Source organism: Cynocephalus volans, chromosome 1 (genome assembly GCF_027409185.1).
Source record: "Cynocephalus volans isolate mCynVol1 chromosome 1, mCynVol1.pri, whole genome shotgun sequence".
In the NCBI taxonomy this organism is placed as follows: domain Eukaryota; kingdom Metazoa; phylum Chordata; class Mammalia; order Dermoptera; family Cynocephalidae; genus Cynocephalus; species Cynocephalus volans.
The window spans coordinates 206221987-206236167 of NC_084460.1; the positions used below are offsets into that span (position 1 = coordinate 206221987).

The 14181-nt window shown below is 32.8% G+C and overlaps 1 protein-coding gene across 1 annotated transcript in view; it reads right to left on the reverse strand.

Annotated features, from left to right (window-relative positions):
- Positions 1 to 14181, reverse strand: part of ZRANB3 (zinc finger RANBP2-type containing 3) — a 242000-nt gene that overhangs the window by 90679 nt on the left and 137140 nt on the right. Inside the window, exon 6 of the mRNA XM_063077303.1 lies at positions 11303 to 11388. Within this exon, the coding sequence (XP_062933373.1) occupies positions 11303 to 11388 (86 nt within the window). The remainder of the gene's footprint in view (positions 1 to 11302; positions 11389 to 14181) is intronic.

A 14181-nucleotide genomic window follows, 5' to 3' on the forward strand; every position in this document is an offset into this window, starting at 1 on the left:
AAGCATATCATACCAAAACCAGTGGGATACTGCAAAAGCAGCACTAAGAAAGAGGTTTATTGGAATAAATGCTTTCATCAAAAGAACAGAATGACTTCAAATAAACGACCTAGTATTACACCTCAAAGAACTAGAAAAAACGAAAACAATCCAATCCCCAAATTAGCAGACAGAAAGAAATAATTAAGATCAGAGCAGAAGTAAATGAAATAGAGACTAGAAAAAATGACACGAAATACCAATGAAACAAAAAGTTGTTTTTTTGAGAAGATAAACAAAATGGACAAACCATTAGCTAGACTAACTAAAAAAAAGGAGATGTAAATAATGAAAATCTGAAATGAAAAAGGAGACATTACAACCAATATCATGCAAATACAAGGAATCATTAGATAATCATTCATAATAATCTCTAATGATTCTTTGTATTTGTGTTATTGATTTTCACTAATCTCTAATGATTATTATGAATAATCATTAAAGATGAATAATCATTAGAGATTAGTGAAAATCTGGAGGAAGTGGATAAATTTTTGGACACATACAAATTACCAAGACTGAAACAAGAAAAAATAGAAAAAGTGAACAGACCAATATCAAGCCACAATATTGAAGTTGTAATCAGCAGCCTTGCAATAATGAAAAGCCCAAGACTGATGGCTTCACTGCTGAATTCTACCAAACCTTTAAAGAGGAATTAATACCAGTTCTCTTCAAACTATTCCAAAAAATTGGAACAGTGGCCATTCTCCCAAATTCATTCTATGAGGCCAGTATCTCTCTGAGAGCAAAATCAGACAAGGACACAACAAAAAATGAAAACAGGCCAATATCCTTGATGAAGATAAGTGCAAAAATTTTCAACAAAATATTAGCAAATCTTATTCAACAGCACATCAAAAAGATTGTAAGCCATGACTGAGTGGGATTATCTTAGGGATGCAAGGATGGTTCAACACATGCAAATCAATAAATGTGATACAACACATCAACAAAATCTAGGACAAAAACCACATGATCACCTCAATAGAAGCAGAAAAAGCATATGACAAAATTCAACATCCCTTCATGATAAATACTCTGAACAAATTAGGTAAAGAAGGAAAGTATCTCAACACAATAAAAGCCATATATGACAAACCCACCACCAACATTGCTCATGAATGGGGAAAAGCTGAAAGCTTTTCCTTTAGGGAAAAGAACAAGACAAGAATGCCCACTCTCACTACTCCTATTTAACATAATATTGGAAGTACTATCCAGAGCAATCAGGCAACAGAAAGAAAGAAAGGGCATCCAAATTGGAAAAGATAAAGTCTAACTGTTCCTGTTTGCAAATGACATAATCCTACATACAGAAAAACCTAAAGACTCCACCAAAACACTCCTAAAGCTCATAAACGAATTCAGTAAAGGTGCAGGATTCAAAATCAATATACAAAAATCAGTAGTGTTTTTATACACCAACAACGAACAGTAAAACAAATGAAGAAAGTAAGCCCATTTACAATAGCTACCAAAAAATAAAAGCCTGCAACTAAATTTAACCAAACAAGTGAAAGATCTGTATAATGAGAACTACAAAACACTGATGAAAGGAATTGTTAAAGAGGACACAAAAACATGGAAACACAGTCCATATTTATGGATTGGAAGAATTAATGTTGTGAAAATGTCCACATTACCCAAAGCAATCTACAGACTCAATGTAATCCCCATTAAAATACCAATGACATTCTTCACAGAAATAGAAAAAACAATCCTAACATTCATAGGGAATAAAAAAAGACCCCAAATAGGCAAAACAATCCTGACCAAAAAAAAAAAAGAAAAGAAAAGAAAGAAATAGCCAGAGGCATTGCACTACCTGAGTTCAAAATATACCAGAAAGCTACAATAATCAAAACTGACACACGGACCAAGGAATAGAATGGATAACCCAGAAATCAAGAAAACCTACTTACACCCAACTGATCTTTGACAAAGGTGCAAAGAACATAAATGGTATAAGGACAGCCTCTTCAACAAATGGTGCTGGGAAAACTGGATATCCATGTGTAGAAGAATAAAACTAGACCCATACCTCTTGCCATATACCAAAATCAGCTCAAAATGAGTTAAAGACTTAAATTATAAGACTCAAAAACATAAAACCAGTAGAAGACAACACAGGGGAAACACTTCAGAATGTAGAATTGGGCAAAAACTATATGAATAAGATCTCAAAAGAACATGCAACAAAAGAAAAAATAAACAAATGGGATTACATAAAACTAAAAAGTTTCTGCACAGCAAAGGAAACAATCAACAGAGTCAAAAGACAATCTATAGAATAGGAGAATATATTTGCAAACTATGCATCCAACAAGAGATTAATATCCAGAATATGCAAGAAACTCAAGCAACTTAGTAGTAAAAAAACAAATAATCTGATTAAAAAATAGGCAAAGGAGCTGAATAGACATTTTTCAAAAGAAGACATATGAATGGCCAACTGGTACTTTAAAAAATGCTCATCATCACTAATCATTAGGAAAATGCACATCAAAACCACACTGAGGTATCATCTCACCCCAGTCAGACTGGCTATTATCAAAAAGACAGAGAATAACAAATGCTGGTGAGGATGCAGAGAAAGGGGAACTCTTATACACTGTTGGTGAGACCATTAATCAGTACAGCCATTATGGAAAACAGTACGGAGGTTTCTCAAACAACTACAGATAGAACTACCATATGATCCAGCAATCCCACTACTGGGTATATGCCCAAATGAATGGAAATCATCATCTGAAAGGGATACCTGTAGCCCCATGTTTATCCCAGCTCTATTTATAATAGCCAAGAGTTGGATGCAATCTAAATATCCATGGATGGATGACTGGATAAGGAAAATGTGGTATACATATACAATGGAATACTACTCAGCCATAAAAAAGAATGAACTCCACCATTTACCACAACTTGAATGAGTTTGGAAAAAATTACGTTTAGTGAAATAAGCCAGGCACAGAAAGAGAAATACAGCATGTCATCACTCATAAGTGGGAGCAAAGAAAGAAAAGAGAATAGAAGAGAAGAGAAGAGAGAAGAAAAGAGAAGAAAGAGTAAGAAAGAAACTACAATCATAATATGTTGAACTTTCAGAAGTAGAGAACAGATCTGTGGTTACTAGAGGTGGGAAAGGGAGAGCAGGAGGGCGGATAGTGATAAATTGTTTAATAGACACAAAACAGCTAGTTAGGAAAAATAAATTCTATTGATGCTGAGCTAGGCATTTATAGTTAACATTAATTTACTTCATGTTATCAAATGACTAGAAGAGATCGAATATCCTCAGCACAAACAAACGATGTTTTGTAATGATGAATATGTTAAACATCCTGATTTGATCATCATACATTGTATATAGGCATTGAATTCAATTCTGTATCCCACAAATATGTATAATCAATTTTCTTTCAATTAAAAAAATTAAATTTAAAAATGATTAAATGGTAAATTTTACGAATACTGCAATAAAAAAACCCACAGTACAGATAACTAAAAAACAAAACAACCAACAGTGCCTTCTTACTGCCGTTATAATGAAGAACAAGACTCTATAACATGACCCTTACATAATTCCATCATTGTCTTGAGACCTCTTCCTTTAGCTCTAGAATATTCAACTGAATTGGACTTGTTTTAGTTACTCAAAGGCATAGCAGTCTCTCACGTTCTGCACCTTAGCATGTAAAATTCCCTCTTCCTGGAATAGAAATAAACATCACTTACAGGATGCCTCTTCTGACCTCTATGACTTGATTAGTTCACTCTGCTATACTCTGACATAGCTTCCTCTAATTCCCTTTTACGATACTCATCACAATTGTAATTATCTGGTTAGCGTTTGACTTGAAAATTCAGTGAGAGCTGGGACCATGTGGGGTCTTGTTCCTTAATGCATCCCCAATGGCTAGTACATGGCATGGAATATATGTAATAGCCACCCTAAATATTTTTTGAGTGAATGTATTAATTTAAAATTAAATTATACTCCAGATGTAGTCTAATCGATGAGTGGAGTAGACCCATCCTTACTACAATTTAGCTTAGGGTTATTCAAAACCAGAAGTCTTTTTGAACTGAGCTACTGATAATACGTGGGGTTTCTCACGCCCATTCCACAAAAAGCTGACTCTCTAATATGCATGAGCGCTGAATTTATCCTATTAATTTTTATCTAATTATTTTTCAAACTTATCTCTGCTATCCAGCATGTTAACTATTTCTCTCAGATGTGAGCTATTTGCAAGTAGAATACATATGACCTCTACGTCGCCATGGGTGAGAACATTAAAAGAACAGTGCTGAGGACAAAGTACAGTGCAATTCCATAAGATACATTTCTTGAGGCTAAAAATCACCTATTAATTAACAGTTTAGGAGTGGCTATAAATGCCTTTAATGTGTATTAATCACTCAGCATTTTCCCTCTCAAAAAAATTTAGACAACTAATTCACCCAAGAGGTGGAACTCATATAAAGTATCAATGGCAAAGAAAGTTTAGAAAATTTGATAAATTACTATTAAGATATCCTGAAATATTCTTAACCTTAAAGCATAACTTTAGAGAGGCCAAATATGTCTTCCCACAGTATACTTTTTGAAGGTAACTGCTGATGACAGAATGCTTGGCTGGGTTATCTGTGTGTCCTGTTTTTCTTTGTAAAGGAATATTTATTAAAGTTGCCATTCCCTAAGTCTTTCTTACTGCTAAGAAAAGTGAAAAATATGTAAGAGAAAGTCAGATACAGGACAAGCCATTTAACCTTACCAGGTGCTTATAAAATGACAGAGAGGGACTGGGGGATCTCTAAAGTCTACAGCAATTGATGATTCAATGTGCTAATGGCTGACAACTGAATGTGCTGCCTTCTCTGAATCATATTTGTATTTATAGCTTCTTGTAAATAGAACCCAGTAAAGTGAATGATGTAAGGCATTTTGGATAGGAGATGTTCTGGTAATACTTTCTCTGTGCTTCTCAGATCAAAACAGGTAGGTGTTTACCTATACCCTGACTTCTCATCTACAAACCACATTCACGTTAGTATAATACTACAATTCTGTTTGCCATTATTTAGATATCTAATAATCTTTATAAAGGCAAAGTTACATTTTTGCTGAAGCTTCACTTCACTTTATTTTAAATACAGTCATGACATTTCAAATATAAAATATGGGTCTAGAACTGAATAACTAACTATAATTTGCATTCTGCAAAATTATAGTGTGAAAATGACACCTTCACAGAATAAAAACATTATGGAAAAAATATAGCATTTCACAGACTAACTTAAAATGCCAGGAAGTGCCCTGATCTAAATCAGAGTCTAAAGAACTATAGTGCTTTCAAAGTAAAGAAGTAAAGGAATAACACAAAACTTTTCAAATGGATCCTGGAAAAAAATGGCTTTTCAGAAGCATGATATTAATGTTGAAATGGCTTTTTCTAGAAAACAGAAAATAGAACACAATCGCCACAATAATAAAACATTTCAAAAAGATAAATCTTTCTTTGAGACAGTGTTTGCATCACTAAGTCAGAAAGGGACAGGTATACATTTCTGTTGTCATATGATGAATTCCACTCAGAAAACAGAAAAAGAAATGTTTATTGACCACTTAGGTTTTTCCAGTCCCCAAAAGGTGAATACAGTAAATATGTTTGCTTTACGTTGGCAAACTTTTGGCATTCATATTCTGTAAGAATTGTGATTAAGGGCTTCCCAACAATACTTAGCATCATGTCAAACAGACTTATAATAGGAGCAAAATGAATATTTAGGTATGATGTATCAGGAACCACAATTTTGGCTGCAAGGAACTGAAACTGAATCAAGATGGCTTAATAAAAAAGAAATGCATTACAACACATAACAGTAAATTCAGAGTCCTGGATTGGTTGAGTCCCAGGTTCCTTGCACCAATCCACTGTGCCATCAAAGAGCTGGCCTCATCTTAGCCTGATATCCCACATGATTAAAAGACAGCTACTACAAAAAAATAGGACATTCTTCCTTGTTCATAATCAGCTTAAGAGCAAGCCTCTTTCCCTTCATCCTTGAAATAAAGCCCTTCCCTTCAGTATGTTTGGGACATGACCAACCGTAGACCAATAACAGTTGTCTAAAGAATGCCATGTGCTAACTGGCTTAGACTGACCAGAATCTACCAGTGAAATAGAATACAGTCAACTTCCCTGAGTCCTACAGATATGTATTTATAAATCAGGATTCTGCTTGGAAGGAAGACAGAGGGTAGGCAAATAACAGTGCTCACGACTGATGCTACTGTTGATTTCTGGATGAAAGAAAGTAATATTAATTTGTGGCATTGTAGCAAAGAATCACTGTAATTTTCATTTCCATGCACTGCTAAAAGTCACTTGGTAAAGATTAAAAGAGACTTTGGTCAAACCAACTTCTAAGTGGATTTATAGTTTAATCAAAACTGATTTTAGTGTATTAATTAAGCCCTTCATTCACCAGAAAAACTAACTTAAAATTTTGCACCAATGTATAGCCATCTCACCCCAAGTCACAAAACTACATCAATTTAAAATTCTAAATAGAAATTAGCCAAATGACAGTAGTTTTTCCATTTTTTTCTTTTACATAGTAGTAAAATAAGTGTTAACAGTGTCAGCGATATAAGAACTCCTCTTAGTTCATTCGTTGTAAGAGGAATCCCTGTTTTGTTCATGATTTAGTCAATATGAAGAAAACGAGACTTTGAGCTGGGAAAGATTATCCAAATCACTTAGTCCAACCCTGTGTATTCAGAGACCTTCATATCTAAATTGTAAGAAATCCTTCTCCAAGATGATTGAGCTGCTTAGTTTTTTTTAAACACTACATCAGTTTTCAAGAGCAGTTTAAAGTTATGTCTGAGTAACTCCATTAGCCTGACACCATCTGTGAATTTAGCAGATGAATGACATTATCCATGTTAAGAAGTTATTTAGGAAGGAAAAAAAAAGATCTAGTATTTGATGATGCAATAAACATTGAATATCATGTGCCAAGTGCTATGCTAGACACTGGGAATATAACACTAGAAAAGACAAGTGTCCTCAAGGAGCTTCTAGCTAGTAATTTACCTCAATGGAGAACACAATGCAGGCCATGTTCCTGAACACATCGATCACGTGCCACTGAAAAGTGGTCTCATTATAAATCTCCAGCCAGCTGGATACTCATGCTAACGCTGGATAGCTAAACTAACAGCATGCAAAGTGGACTCCACAGGGCCCTGTATGGCTTCTACAAAGAAGTCTCAGAGGCTATCAGTTGGGTCAGAGGCTGTCAGCATCTACCATGTTGACAATTCTGGGATATCCAGAGAAAATCTGTGTGTGTGCATGTGTGTGTATATAAACATTTTTTAAAAAATACAAAAGATAACAAAATACAGTTTTATGCAATTTTTTTCTTTCAACAATATATATTGGAAATTCTTTGTTATCAATACATGTAGAGTTACATCAGTCTTTTCAAAGATTGTACAGTATTCTGTTGTATGGTTGTACCATAATTTACATAACCAGTTCCCTGACTTGGTTGTTGTCATTTATTATTTACTAACCATGTAACTTTAATTACTCATATATGTGCATATGTGTGTATGTATACCTCCTATATGTTTTTGTGTATATAATACATATATGTGTTGTATTAGTCCGTTTTGTGTTGCTATAGCAGAATACCTGAGACAGTAATTTATAAAGAACAGAGGTTTATTTGCTTACAATTCTGGGACACCTGCATCTGGTGTGGGCCACAGGCTGCTTCTACTCATGGCAGAAAACGGCAGACTAACCCGCAAGTAAAAGCAGATCACATGGCAAGAGGAAACAAGAAAGAGAGAGGGGAGGTGCCAGGCTCCCTTAAACAACCAACTCTTGAGGGAACTAATAAAGCGAGAACTCACTCACTGCCCTCCTCCCCAGGGCGTTAATCTATTCATGAGGGATCCACCCTCATAACCCAAACTGCTCCCAACGTTACTAAGATGGGGGTCAAATTTTGACATGAGCTTTGAGAGGACAACACATCCAAACTCTATCATGTGCAGATAATACATATATAAGAACATACATGAACAATGATACACAGTAGCATACATAAACAAGTACAGGATGAACTTCTTGAACTTTAATTGCAGAGTCAAGTGTATGAGCTTTTAAAATTTTGGTAGATACAACAAAATTCCTTCAGTATATAGTATATCCATTATATTCCCTCCAACAATGTATGAGAGTTCCTGTTTTTTCAAATGCTCATTGATATAGTATTTTATCAAATGTTCCAATTTTTGCAATTATAAGCGAAAAAATGGTGTCATGTAGTTAGAATTTGAATTTCTCTTATGAGTGAGATTTACGTAGTTAAAAACTATTTTATTTCCTTTTCTGTCAACTGTTTTATATTTTTTGCATATTTTTCTCAGTTATTGAAATTAGCCTTCTCTTTAATTCGCAACACAAAAATAATTTTTCCTTAGTTAGAAATTTGTCTTTTTACTTTAGACGTGGCACTGTATAAAAAGGGAGACACCTTTTAAATTCTTATGCAGTCAAATGTATCAATTGTTATGACTTTCCTATACCAATGTTATAAAAGAATTCCTGTATGTTTTATTTATAGTTTTATTTAATAATGTTGAAATATTTGATTCATCTGGAATTTATTTTGGTGCAAGAAGAAGGGGGAGAATCCCTTTCCCTTACCTTAATTACACTATTTTTTAATAATTTTTTTGCTTGTTTATTTTTTCAAATAACATTTACAATCAATTTTCTGTATCTAAGAGAAAAATCCTCTAACTTTTACTGGAGATATAACATAAACAGATAAATTCAAGCAAAAGTTGAATCTTTGTAATAACAAGTCCTCTCGTCAAATAAGAGCACATTTAAAAAAAAATTCTTTTGTCTTTTTTCATGTCCTTTAGTACTATTTTTGAGTTTTCCACTTACAGATCTTGCAGATTTCCTTTTAAGCTTATTCTTCAGTGGCATAATTCTTGTTATATTTTGTTATTATAAGAGCTTTTCTTCATTATATTTTAGAACTATTTATTATTTGTGTAGAGAAAGACAGCTGACTTCTTAACAGTAACTTTGTGCTAGGATGCCTTAATGAATTCTCTTTTGTTTTGAACACCATTTTATCCTTTAATCTTGGATCTTCCAAATAAATAACATCAGTTGCAAATAATGATAATTTTGCCATTTTCTTTCCAATTTTACCTATTTTTCTTTTGAGCAATTGAACTAATTAGTATCTTCAGAATAAAGGCAACCTGTGGTAACAGTGAACATCCTTGCTTTGATTTTAGTGTTTCATATGCTGCTGGTTTTGGGGTTTGAAAGACATACATAAATACATATGTGTATATGTGTGTGTACATATATAAACACACAAACATATACCCTAAATTTATTAAAAATTGCAATCAAGGGTGAACGCTGAATTTTATCAGATGACTTCCCAGCATAAATGAAGATGACAAAATGAAGACTGTCCTTGTTAATGATAACACGGATAATTCTATTAATGCATTTCTTAATATTAAACTATATGCTTTCATTCCTGATATGAATTCCATTTGCATACAGTCAATATGCAATTAGGCCTTTTAATTTATGGATTCTACTAATCTACTAATTTTGAGGATTTTTGCATTTATACCCATAAGCAGAAATAGTCTCTTTTTTTCTTTTTTTGAGCTATCTTGTCTGATTTTGGTAACAATGTTAGACTGGTTTCATACAAACAGCTGGGAAGGATTCTTCCTATTTCTGTACTTTGGGGCCCATCAGAAAGCATCAGAACACCATAACTATCTGGGGTTACTTGAAGGAACTGTAGAAAGGAAAAAACAAAAAACAAAAACATGCACATTGGGAAAAAAACATGACACTCGTATTACATATAAAGAGATGATTTCTATAACATAAAGATTTTCAAGGTATCACTTTTAAAAAGCCAATACATTTAGTATACAAAAGGGCAAAGAGCATAAATAGAAAATCATCAGACAAAAAGTATAAATGATTTGAAAAAATACTCAATTGCATTTAATAACATACTGAGACGAATGTATATTAAAATTATTAACAGATCAGACTGGCGAGAACATAATTTATATTTCACCATGTTGACAAGGTGTGGGAAAAGAGACAATCTTACACATGGGTAGTGAAAATATAAATTGGTATAATTTCTGATGAGCATTACTTGAAAAAATGTAATAGTATAAAAATGTACATCCCCTTTGAACCTGCAATTTCACTTATATAAATTTATCTTAAATTTACTCCCATGGTTATAACATGAAATATTAAAATAGCTAACAATTACTGAGTTCTCACTATATACAGTCACTATTTAAGCCCTTTATATTAGGTAATATAAGTCTCATAACTCTCTGAGGTGGTCATAATTATTGTTTTTAGAGCTAAAGAAACTGAAGTATGGGGAAATAAAGTTACTTTTCTAAAATGAAACATCTGCTAAGCAGTAGCTGTGAAAATTAAAAATAGGTGGTCTAGCTCTAGATTTCCCTGATCTTAATCTCTATAATATACTACCTCCTATCATGCGCAAGGATATTCATTATTGTATTGCATGCAACAGCTATTGCTATAAACAAAGATCCACTAAGGATAGACTACATAAATAAATTCCACACAGTGGAATACACGCAGCATTTAAAATGAATGGCAAAGTTCTTTCAGTAACTGATATGGAAGTTTCTCTAATATATATTAGGTGAAGAAAGCAAACTAAAGAACAATGTGTGTATTATGCTACTATTATGTAGAAATAAAATAATATTACACACATATAATCATATGTGCTTGTTCATGCACAGAGTACTTACAGAAGAATACGCAAGAAACTGCCAATCAGTTACCTGGGAAGGCATGTGGTTGGCTGGGAGACAAGGGTGGAGGAAGCACTTACATAAAACTGTAGAATAATGTGTCTGTCGGTATCTAGTCAATAAAAATGAATAAAATAATTTCAAAAATAAAAAAATAAAAAATAAAAATAAAGAAAAACTTTACCATTATCAATTCCTTTTATTTATTTTACATATAGGTCACTCCCACACACTTTTACTTGAAGAAATTTTTCCATACCTTCCACAAGTTTAAAAAACACTGGAATAAAGAATGACTAATAAAGCTTAATGTTCACAGTAAATATGTAAAGATAAAAGCTTATGAGAAATAGTTTGTCATACCTGATATGTGCATTACAGTATCTTTTGGCATAGTCAGTCCATGTTCCAAATTTTTGTGGAAAGAGAGCTTCAATCTGCATGAAAAGCTGTAACAATACAAGTATTCTCAATATGTTGTAACGCTTTTGAGTAAATTATTAATACAATGATAAAGCCAGTTAATGACATGGTAAAAAGTAAAAAGAAAATCTAGTTCTTCTTCTTCAAGGCCCTTCCTTCGACTCCACCTCCATCCCTGCCATCTTATTCTTCAGGGAAACTGTTATCTGTTTCTTAAATATATGTTTATACATTTTTCTATGCCTATATAAGCATATGTATATATTCTTTTATTCACATGAAGAGGATCATATTATACATACTGTTAACACAATTAGAATTTGTCCTAAAAAAACATGTCTTAGCTACTTTTAAAGTACATATACATCTATTTTTATATAGTCTTAAAAATTGTATTATAATAACTGTTGAAGGGCTGAAGGCCAACCCATTATATTGGATGTACTGTGAAATATTTAAACAGACTCCTGATATTGCACATATAGGCTGTTTCTTACTTTTATGCAGTTATAAAAATTGATAACTTCATATAACTCTGTGTTTGTATGTATATACACAACAAACATGTATGTGTAGGTATATGTATCTACATCTATATCTATCAATCATCTATCTCTATCTATCCAACTGCATTTCTATTAGATGGGTTGTAGGATATACTTTTAGAAAGGGAATAGCTGGGTTTAAGGTATTTGCTTTTTAAGGTCCGATAGTTACTATGTTGCCCAGTAAATAGACTGTCCCAATTTATACTCCTATCAATGTATCATAAAATATTTTCATTTTTACAACTCTCATAGGCTACACATAGTAGTTTCTGCTATTTTAATATACTTTTAAAAAGTAATAACTTTATTGAGATATAATTCATATACCATAAAGTTCACACTTTTAAAGTGCATAATTCAGTGGCTTTTAGTATATTTACAAAGTTGTGCAGTAATCACCACTATCTAATTCTGGAATATTTTTTATCACCCCAAAAAGAATCACCATATCCATTAGTAGTCATTTTCCGTTTCCTCCCTTCCAGTTGTGGCAACCACTAATCTACTTTCTATCTTCATGAATTTGCCTATTCTGGACATTTCATATAAATAGAAACATATAATACTCAGTCTTTTTTGTCTGGCTTCTTTCCCTTAGCATAGTGTTTTCAAGGTTCATCCATGCTGTAGCATGTACTTCACTCCTTTTTAAGGCCAATAATATTCCACTGTATGAAAATACTACATTATATTTATCCATCCATCGACTGATGGACATTTGACTTGTTTCCACTTTTTGGATATCATTAATAACACTACTATAAACACCTATACAACTTTTGACAAACATATGTTTTCAGTTCTCTTGGGTATATACCTAGGAATGAAACTGTTGGGTCATATAGTAACTCCATGGTTTTATCTTTTTAAGGAACTGCCAAAGTGTTTTCTAAAGCAACTTTGGTGCTTTACATCTGTTTTATATGACAACACACCCCTAAAAAACTAATGGATTAAAGAAGAAATCACAAGGGAATTTAGAAATTAGAAATTAGGAAATACTTTGAGATAAATTAAACTGAGAACACAACACACCAAAACATGAGTTGCAGCACAAGTAGTGCCTAGAGAGAAATTTATAGCCCCATATTCCTATGTTAGAAAAAAAGAAAGATCTCAAATCAATAACCTAACTTTCTACCTAAGACACTGGAAAAGAAAGAGCAAACTAACGCCAAAGCAAATAGAAGAAAGGACACAATAGAGATTAGAAAAAAAAAAAAGCAAAATTGAGAATAGAAAAAAATAAAGAAAAATGAAAAGTTGGTTCTTGGAAAGATCAAGAATGTTGACAATCTTTTCTTTTTAGCTAGAAAGACAAAAGGAAAAAGGAGAGAAGACTCAAATTACTAATATCAGGAATGAAAGACTGGACATCTCTACGAACCACACAGAAACACAAAAGACTATAAGGGAATACCATAAACAACTGTTTGCCAATAAAATAGATAACTCAGATGAATGGTCAAATTTCAAGAAAGACAAAAGTACTAAACTGACTCAAGAAGAAAAAAACAATCTGAATATATATTCAGTGAGGATACTGAATTAGTAATCCAAAAACTACCTACGAAGAAAAGGCCATGCCCACATAACTTCCCAAACATTAAAACAATCCTACCAAACATTAAAAAAAAAAAAAAAAGTAGTACTAATGTTTTATAAACTCTTTCAAAATATAGACGAGAAGGGAAGGAACACTTCCTAACTCATTCTGAGGCCAGTATTACCTTGACACCAAAACCAGAGAAATTCATTTAGCATAAGAAAATAAAACTACAGACCAACATCTCTTATAAATATCAACACAATAATCATCCACACAATATTAGCAAACCAAATTCAGCAACGTATTAAAATGATTATATACATTATATCGTGACCAAGTAAGATTTATCTCAGGAATGCAAGCTTGTTTTAATACCCAAAATCAATTAATGTAATACACCATATCAATAGAATAAAGGATAAAAACCACATGATCATCTCATTGATTCAGAAAAAGCATTCGACAAATTAGATATTTCTTCATGATTAAACACTCAATAGACAAGGAATAAAAAGAAACTTCCTCAACCTGATGAAGAAAATCTAGGGAAACCTCATAAGTAGCATCATACTTAAAGGTAAAAGGCTGAATGCGTTCCACCTAAGGTCAGGAACAAAACAAGGATGCCTACTCTTGCCATTTCCATTCAGCACTGTACCGGAAGTTCTAGCCAGGGCAATTAGGTAAGAAAATGAAATAAAGGCCATCGAGGTTAGAAAGGA